The following is a 10,439-nucleotide window of genomic DNA, read 5'->3' on the forward strand; positions in this document are numbered from 1 at the left end:
GCTGGAGGGGTTGCTGACAGATTATACTGTCAGTTTTCTGTCCATGAGTGTGTGTAATGCCATTCAAAAATATCTCTGGCCTCAATGGATTCCCAAAGTATTATCTTCCTTGACAGCCTGGATATGCTTTTGGAAGTTCTTAAAAATATATCACCAGAAGCCAGGAATCTATATCAAAGGAAGGATCACTCAGTAATTGCTTCAATGCCTTATAGTCCTTCCTTCCCCGGTCTCTGCTCACTGTAAGCTTCAGGCTAAACTCAGGCACATGGTACCAAGGTAAGACAGACCAGAGTGCAGGTTACTACCCACCAGTTCCTCAGGTTAGTTTTCTCTGTATTGTAATTCTTGCACATGAAACTACATGGATATATTGAACATATGTTCCATTTGATGATGTATATATATGCACTTTTGTCAATGTTTAAATAAAATCCAGTTAAGTATTCAATTCAGAAGGAAAACTGACAGAAAATTTATAGAGACTACTTTCACACTGACAGTACCATGGAAAGTAAATCCATAACACTCTTCAGATAGCTGCCTTACACCATGGAGGAACACAGTAAAAATAACTTGATATCAGCTTTCTCTTATCATTGACCATTTTAGTCTGCTGTGGTGATCTGTAGTTTGTAGAGTCCCCTCTAATCAATAAGGAGTTAATCTAGTGGAAAAGTATGAAATGAAATTGCTTAGGAAAGAGCATATGGCATCCATATATTGTGGAATTGATGGGTTTAGTATACCCATAGGTGGTCTATGTATTAAGCATAGAGAAATAATGGAAAGACCTTAGAAAACAATTAGGAGACAGTGACAGTAGAAATTATAAATTTGCTGTTAAAATCAGCATATTCAGTGAAAGAAATGTGTAAGAAATGCAAATACATTTCTGCGCACATTTTTATGTATAAAAATAAAAAAATGTATAATAATATCTTTCCTTGAATGTGTGCTTAATGCTGCTATGCCCCCATTCTCAGTCATCTGGACTGATAGCTTTAATAAGGGGATAACCTTGGTTTATTTGCATGCTTACGTCAACTGTATTGCAACAGAAGCTGGTGCAGCTGCCAGAAGGAACAACACAGTTGATTAAACTATACTTAAGGACAACATATTTTGCTAATACTAATTTGCAAATGGGAATATTAGTGCCCCAGTTTCAGTTGTCACAGATAAATCTCCATTTCTGATTTGTTCTACATTTTGGAACTTATCAAGAAAATATTTTAACATAAGGATATTGGTAAAACCAATTCAACATCAGAAACACCCTCCCCCCTCAACATTAGGAGTCCAGCTCTTAAGCTTGTATAAATCTCTTACTAGGCATAAGATGACAGCATAGCAATCTCTGTTCTTAAAATATTAGTTCTGTGTTGTAATCTGACTCCATCTGCTGAGGTTTTCTGTAGGGAATTTCACATCAATGTCCTTTCCAAAACAAATTCTTCACCATAAAGTATTCTGCACCCTACTTGTTATGTAAGCAATACACTGTCAACTTTGGAGGTACAGGTTCCACAACACGAAAACTGTGACTACTTTGAAAGGATCAGAAAAAACAGAAGTCAGAGATGGGTACAGCAGCCTGCATGTTATGGCAGTATGTAACCAAAGGGCTTTTCAAGAGAAGATCTTTTTTTGTGTGTCTGTGATTGACTTTTCTCTCCATAATGTAAGAGCAGATTACAGTGCATGTATGGAAGGAGCAAGGTTAGCTGGCCATTCAAGCCTTGTCATCAAATAGGTTTGCATCCTGGCTTGTAGTAAGTAACCACCCTTCTAGCATTTTTTCTTGAGAACATATGAAGCAATTTGGCTCCCAGTAAGGAATGTACCGCTAAGTAAAAATAGCAGCCCTAAAATTATCTCTTCAGAAAAAAACTAAAAGATATGCATTACCGCTATCTTTTTTAAGGAGTGCTATTGATTGAAAGGAAAAACAAACAAGCTCTGGAGTGCAGAAACTGTAGAAGAAACTTCAATCTGTCTACAATGTAAATTTGAAGGGAAAAAGTAAATTTCCACCTACAACATGTGTGGAAAGTAACACAAGTTCTAAGAAAATCTACCATGAAAAATTTGAATATGACAGATGTGTCTAAATAATATATATGTGCAGAAAACCAGATCTTGAGATTGCTACAAATTTTCATCCTTTTGTACCTTTTCCAGTAAAAAATCACCGAGGCCCAGGATAAAGTTGATGCACAATTTTACTATAATTCTGTAACTATGTTATGTTATTATTTCAGCCATCCCAGACTCAGCAACAGCAATTATAATGAAGTCCAGAGAATCACAGAACTGAGAACCATGTAGCCATGAAAATTTCTAAGGTGTGTAAGGGCTCTGAAAGACACTTTTCTTCCCAAGACTTCCCAGTCCCCTACAATCTTCTGTTATGGCTGCAGACCGTTTTATCTCAAGGATAATTTATACAGTTCCCTTTATTTCATTGTCCAAATTGAATATATACTGTGTGTTTACATTGGATGTATGATTTTATTAGCTACTTCTCAGCACCTCTATTCCCTTTTCAACATAAACTCTGGCATCCATATTTTGCTCCTTATTACCCTTGGGATAAAGTCTCAAACTGAGAAAAACTTTGCAAATGTTATATTACAATAAAAGACAGTAAGTCACTAGTCACAAAAGCTTGTCAGGCTCATATAACTGACTAGTAAGGGTGAAAAAAGTCATGTTGCAGTGCATTTCCCACAATGAAAACAGCACTCATGCAGTTCATAATCAATGATATTGTGAAACTATAGTAAATGAAGTTTAGGATATTTGATAATTGAAAAGTGGCAACTAGAAAATTAAAATGGAAAGAAAAAATTATGAGAGAAAGGGTTTATCAGGGTTTCTGCTTAAGCCAAGATGACCATATGCTGTACCAGCTGAAAAATCAAAGAGATTTTCAATGTCAGCCTCAGGCACTGGTAGGTTTAAGTATCTCTATAGGTGCAATTAAATAGTACTGATGATAGAGAGCAGTAGTTTTAGGTCCTCTGAGGAATCTGTGCTTGGATTAGAAAGCAAAAGCATCGATAAGAGAGAACAAGAGAGTGGAAAGATCTACACTGGAGAAGGCACAATCTTCTGGCACATTGCAGGCAACAGAAGGCACTTCTCGATATTTTTACTGCAAGACAATCTAGCAGCAAAAAATTTTATCTGCTTTAGTAGCCACTATTTGAAGTTTAGGCTTCCACTTAGGGCACTCTTTTCTTGCCTTGCCTTTTCTGATCAATTTTCATCCATCTTTTAATTGTTTTTATAGAGGAAAATAACATCTGTTATGAATAAATCTTCTAGGTATAGTGAATGTTACTGAATAAAGTGAAGATCAAGAATATCCACTTTTGCCATGGCATCTACTTCTGTTTTTCCAAAGGAGAGTAAATTGGAAAGCAGTTGTTTTAAAACATTGTATGCATGACACAGCACGCTCAATTTTATCTCATTTAGTCATGCAACTCCCCATCCATGTAAAAGTCACAATGTTTGGCAAACCTTAAAGAGTGTTTCCCATGAAATAAAGGCCCTATTAACATTTAATCTTCTACTGCACACATGTATTTAAGAAAATAAGAAAGGAAGATAGAGGGAGAACATCAGACTGAAAGAATGAATGCATGCACTGTGTTCCGCTGTATAAACAGCATCACTCATTTTTATTTTGCTCAAATCTCTCTGATCAAGTTTTAAAAACAATTTAACAACCAACCATACACTCACTGGTGAAAAAAAATTTATTCTGACATACATCAAAATATAACAAATATTTTTCATCTATAAATAATACAACCGTAAGTAATATTATTATGCATCTCTATAGGGTAAACAATATAGGGAATCTATAGACAGACTGTAGTGAACTAGTCTCTACAGTTGTATAAGACTAACATGATCATCCCTACATGTCTACTCACATCTCACTTTATCATATTATACCATACCTTACCACAAATTTTAAAATACTACCTCTTTAATTCTGTTTAGCAACTTGTGTAGACAGCCAGTTGCCTCTCAGATTGACTTTAAAAACATCAACATTCGAGCTTCATAGCTGAAGGGGAACAGTATCCCTCTGCCATTTCAGACTCAGAAAACTTCCAAAACTGTTAGCAACTATAGGGAGTATTAAATGACTAGTACTGGCTTGTGAAGTACTGGGAAAAGACAGTTTAGGAGAGAAAATGGCAATAAGCTGGAACTAACACTGGGAAGTTAACACTAGGAAGTTAAAGGACTCCCAGTGGAGAACAAATTAATTTCTGGTGTCTGCAGGGAAACCCAAAATGCCATCTGGCAGCAGGACACAAGCAGTGTGCTTATGTTGCAAACACACTTCTCAGGACCACTGAAGAATCAGCCATCAGGCAGAGACCCGAAGGGCCCATTAATTCTATTCTCCTGCTCCAAAGCAGTATTGATGCTCTTTACATCATTCCTGGCAAATATCTATCACATTGTGAAAATTCTTCAAGCAAAAACCTATTCCAGTGCTTCAGTATCCTTACTAATTTCTTTAGAGAGAAAATTATTCTCTCTTCTGTACACTAGGTTTTTGAAAACTTACCATGTTCCCAGGCAATCTTTTTTTTTTTTTAAACTTAAGAATCTGGTGTACTAAAGATTTTCTTGGACATTAGGTTTTTGTCATCTTGAGTCAGGCTTGCAGACTCCCATTCTTGCATTGTGAACGAGGTGAGGACAATCGTTACTTTCAGCATGCACGGTATAGCAGGACTTAAAGAATTGTTCCCTAATGAATAATTAGGAGATCATGCAAGTGCTGTAGGAGTTTAACAGCCACAAAGACAAGACAGTTAAATGACATGATGCTGTACAATAATTAATTTAATTCTGTACAGCAAACAGTTAATTTAAACAAAGAAGAGGGGGGAACACACCTAAGTATGTGACATAAAAGGTTTGGGGGTACAGAGAACCCCTGGACTTCAGCATAACTTCCTTGACTATCTCTTTCTATTCTCCTCCTGTCTTCAGAGACTTAAAGTTATTGGCACTCATTTTGGAGGAGAGTAAGTTTATAAATCAGCAAACAAAGCTAAAAGAAAACTCTAATCTCCATATTTCTAAACAAGAGCATTAGAAACATCCCTAATAATAAGTTTTAGAAGGTATATTTTTATTTCATCCTTATCTTTCTTTCCTCAGCGTGTAATGTGCATTGAGACAATTAAGTAATATGCAATTAGTTATCAGGTGTTTAAAGCTTCTTACTCACCCACTGGAGACATTTCTGGGACACTGGCAACATAAGGCCCATCCAGAAACCTTGGCTCATTATCATTAATGTCCTGCACTTTGATGATGAACTCTGATTCAGGCTCTAGTGGTTTCTTGGTGTCAACATCCACAGCCTGAGCCCGGAGTGTGTAGAAAGGTTTTTCTTCTCGATCTAGGCTCCTTATGGCATGAATGTCTCCTGTGGTCTCATCAATAGTAAAAACCGTGCCAGCACCATCTCCTGAAAGGGTATATTTAACAGTGCCGACTCCCTTGTCCAAGTCAGAATGAAGCTTGAGAACAAAAGGAAAAATGAAAGGGAGGAAAAGAACATTAATGACTTTTCCTAGGCTGGAAGGCAACTGTTATTTTATTTTTTTCTCTTATGTAATAATAGGTGTTAGAGGAACCAATTTCATAAGTTTTTAACTTCCTCTAAGTGCATGCTAAAAATGTGGGTAGCATATTATCTAAGATTTTTACCCCATCTCGAACATTACAGGCAGTGGTTCAGCAACTAAAACTGGAATGAAGCAAGGCTTCAGATTTGTTACAAACTGAAATGTAAGACTGAGGATGGAAAACCACACATAACCACATCAAACAAATGTGAGATGACATAAGAGAGTGTCAAAAGCTTTCACAGGCATTTGGCTTTCAGAGAATTAGAAGGGAAATACCTAATTTTTATTTCAAGAGCAAGAGCTGGATGGAATCCAAAAATCACAGTAAAATTTGGTTTAAAACAAGAAAATATACACCTCATAATTACAGTAAATCCTAAACAGAACTAGAAATACTATCTTTTACACACATATTTCATCACTTGCTTCTGTCATTTCTGAGAGAGTCACATTGCAGACTGTGCGAAGCTAGGAGTTTGTTGCTCATTGGAAGAATACAGAACTCATTCTTTTCTGTCTTAATTAATTTCAACACACACATTTTCCTGGCTATTAGTATGATAAATCTCTATTTCTAATTTGAAAAAAAAACACCTCGTTTGAATACAACTTCTTGGACATTTTTGTCCCTTTCATCAGTGTCTACACTACAATAATGTGGCCTTAAACTTTACTTTAAATGCAGGAATTTTTAGAATCCAAACACAGTACAATGAACTTCTTTCTCAGATCTGCTTCATACTCATCCTTTAAATACATCTAAAATCTTTGAATAGATACTCAAGGTTACATCATTGATGCTAAAATAGTTTTTAAAATATTCGCCCCTTTGTCCCATCTAATGAGGACTAAAAAGATCTACATAATGGAGACCGGTTGGAATGGAGTTTTCAAGAGTGAATTCCCTTAAGCAGAATTGTAAAGTGATTATGGATATAGACTTTATTTACATGATGTACTGCTCAAGGTGAAATACAATAGAGGAAACATGGGACATGAAAGAGATTATGTAGAAAATGAATTACTGAGAAGCTAAATGGTTTTGGTAATGGGGCAAGAAGCTAAGCTACAGAGAAAGAGGTAAAGGCAATTATTAACATTTATAGCTATTGACTCGAGATTGAAAATAGGTCCTTGTGACCGTGGAAGAGGTCATGGTTTGTGGCACAGAGCAAACACGAACATAGTTTCTTCTTTGTCTACATTTTCATCTCATCATTCTTGCTCAGTGAATATACAAGATTCTGATCTTTCATCTAGCTGCCCCCCACATGTGATTTTAAATTATCTCTCCAGTCCAAAGTAAAGCATTTTTCTTCTGAGGTGTTAAGTATTTCCTTGCTTGCAAAATGAAAAGATAATGCAGTCTGAGATAATTAATGTCTGTTTCTTCCTCATCATTTTAATTTAAGTGGCTCAATACTTCCTACTGTTTCATTATACCTTGCTCAGTAAAGACTTGGTATTTTCTCCATTATCATATGCAGACTTACAGACATATATAGAGTGAAATAAAGACATAAAAATGATTATGAAAAAGCTCAAAAAAAAAGCTTTTTAGAGTGAACTTTAGAACTTTACAGAGCGACCCACACAATTGTTTTATTTATGTCTCTTTATCAAATAAAATTTATTTGAGCTTCATTGTGAAGATTACCTTGATTCATACTCCTGGAAGTAAGAATAACACAAAGCAAAAGAAAATGGTTTCAAAGCAGGAATTTGTAAACAGGGAAGGATGACAAGATTATTGTCTCTATTCCCATCTCCTGTCATCAGATTTGGCACTAAAGCTGAGATGGTTGAGTGTTCTTCTGATTGCCAGCTGTAGGTTTTTTGTTCAACTACTAACAAATCAGGCTGCACTGGATGTTTTATCTGAGCCCTTGGATTATACTAGAAACAATTATAGTTGCTTTTCCTAGCTGGGGAAAAAGGTAAAAAGTGTAACAAAAAACAGGTAAAGCAAGGGCTCTCAAGACAAAGGAAGAGTGAAATACAGAGACAAGCCTAAACATATCTTTTTTTTTTTTAAATGTATTGGAGATAAAAAGCTTTATAACTGGCAAGATTAGCAATTCTACAGTTACAGATGTGTTTGCTGGGCTTCACAAGCATCACTCAGCTAGTATAACCTAGGAACCATTCGACTTATTTGAGCAGAGCTGTACTGCTCTGCATTAGCTGGGATCTGTCACGTTCTATTTATTATCATGCTAATCTGACAATTTTTATACAGGCTTCCTAAGTATTACTGCTGGACAATGGACAAATGCATGCTATTTGTAACCCACACTGAGCTATGTAATTTGTAGGGCAATTCAACATTACAAAGTGTCTAATTACTGTAGGGGAATAGCTGATTGATTTAATTTAAAATGAACTAAATTATCCAACAATAAAAGGCATGGAAAACTGAGATTCAGATGCAAGGATGCAGAGCAAGGAGCTCACATTAGATATACTTATACAACACTAGAAAACAATCCTGACTTTCAATGCCTGAAATATTCTAGAAAGCAGGTTAGGCTAGAGAAGTGCTTGCTATTGTCTCTTTGATTTATGTGCCACAAGCACTGGAAGAAAAGGTTTTTATTTTTTTGTACTGAAAGACACACAGAAGATTTGTGAGAGACTAGATTTTTTGACACTGTGTCCAGCAGCAGCTTTAGTTTTGTATCCCATTTATCCTTCTTGTTTGAACTTATTTTCTGATTCTTGGTCTTGCGCTATTTGAGCAAAACTACAGGGCAAGAGAACAAGTGCTCAGCTCTAGCCTACTCCCCTCCCCACAGTCTGTTTACATTTCAGAATCACATGAATTTACTGTGACAAGGTTGTATAAATGATTGTATTCAGACAGATTTTCTTAATTTTATATTTTCCCTATAAATCCTGGATATTAAAAATGCAGCAAAGATTTGGAAATGTGAGAGAATAGTTTCTACTTTTGCTGAAAACTATACTGTTATTCTCACTAAGTAACACAGAGTTTAGTGTCAGATATTTGGGCAAATCTGCCGCAAGTGTAAAATTAGTAACTCCTTGCAGCAAACTTTGTTAGTGCAGAAAATCATGAATATTTTTCTGTGATGGCAGAAAAAGACATGTCATTCCATAATTCTTGCTAATGTGTGCAAACAATAACACATATGGCAAAGAGATGACTGATTAAAAAAATAAAGTATGAATAATAGGATGGATACTATTGTGAAATACATCGCATAAATCTATGCAAAAATTATGACAGTGTTTTTAAATTATATCCAATACCAGATGTCAAATTGAGGCAGCCTACAAGTCCATGGGATCTAGCAATCTGCTTTACCCTATAACAAGATGAAAGCTGGTTTGCTTCAGAGGGAATGAGAAGTTGGTAACAATTTGCTGCTAGCACATCTGGGAGGAACTATTTAGTCAATTTTTCTGACAATTATGTCCAGTTCTTAACAAGAAGTATGACTGTATTTTAGCAATAAATTAAGGTCTTACTGCTTCACTAACTCAGTTTTATAAGTTCTGTGTCACTTAAAGAATTCATACAGCTGCACAAATGATTTGATGTTACATATGAAACCACACGAAAGACCAAGAAATGCATTAAATAATGTACTTCAAGAATTGCTTTATATTCCTAGGTAAATTCAACATGGCAGGAGTATGGATCAGATGTACCTGTTCCTCAGTATCCTGAGGTGCTGATTTGCTCCTCAATGTCCTATGCCTCTGATCCTCAACTGTTCACCTTCTCTTTTCTTACGCATGTCAATGACTTGCATTAATACACTTACAATGATTTGGAAAGTCAAATGTGTAAATTCATATACACAGGTAGAGCAATCAGAATCAAAAGAAACTTAACAAATTGCAAGATAGTCTAGCCTTAAAATGAAGCAATCGCTATACCCCCATAGAGAATGCAAGAACAAGGGCTGTGACATCCATTAGGATTGCTGTGATCTTAATTTCACACCAATATGGACATTGAATAGTTGTATGAATTGACTGCTTCCCTTTCTGCATTTCCCACTCACATACAATAAAAAAAAAAAAAGGTAGAGAATGAAGTAAAAAAGTTTTTAATGTCAAGGAGTGTTTGACATCCCTAAATTGATATATTCATCCTGTGATATACTCAGATTCTAGGTCTTATTCCACTGCCAATTTCACAAGCTGAAAAAAAAATTCACTGTCCCATTTATTTGTTGCTAGTAAATCAATTTAAAAGCTATATTGCAATGCATATCCGGACTGAAAAAAATACTAAATGTTCTGGGATATTAACCCTTCCTTTCCTGCACAACAGTATTAATTATCTATCTCACATCTGTTATCTTTACATAATTTTCTTTATGCAATACATTTTAGGACCTTATTGCACTATTTACTCTTCCTGTATCTACTTCTCCATATGTCCATTTATTCTGTAGCCACCAGCTCCTCCCTCTGCCCTTTCTTGGATAAGATGTAAAATGAAAACTGTTTGAGAAATCTAAACAACCATTCATAGAATCATAGAATCATAGAATCGATTGGGTTGGAAAAGACCTCCGAGATCATCGAGTCCAACCCTTGGTCCAAATCCAGTCCATTTACTAGATCATGGCACTCAGTGCCACGTCCAATCTGCGTTTAAAAATCTCCAGGGATGGTGAATCAACCACCTCTCTGGGCAGCCCATTCCTTATTTGACATTTTTACCCATTACAGAGAAGAACATGGAAAATGATTTTTAGCTGCCATCAGCTGCAGGAGCAGTGG

At 35.8% G+C, this 10,439-nt stretch overlaps 1 protein-coding gene across 1 annotated transcript in view; it reads right to left on the reverse strand.

The window, feature by feature from the left end:
- CDH12 (cadherin 12) overlaps positions 1-10,439 on the reverse strand; it is a 529,677-nt gene that overhangs the window by 119,767 nt on the left and 399,471 nt on the right. Inside the window, exon 5 of the mRNA XM_017809416.1 lies at positions 5,273-5,567. Within this exon, the coding sequence (XP_017664905.1) occupies positions 5,273-5,567 (295 nt within the window). The remainder of the gene's footprint in view (positions 1-5,272; positions 5,568-10,439) is intronic.

Source organism: Lepidothrix coronata, unplaced genomic scaffold (assembly GCF_001604755.1).
Source record: "Lepidothrix coronata isolate B3197 unplaced genomic scaffold, Lepidothrix_coronata-1.0 Scaffold26, whole genome shotgun sequence".
Lineage (NCBI taxonomy): Eukaryota > Metazoa > Chordata > Aves > Passeriformes > Pipridae > Lepidothrix > Lepidothrix coronata.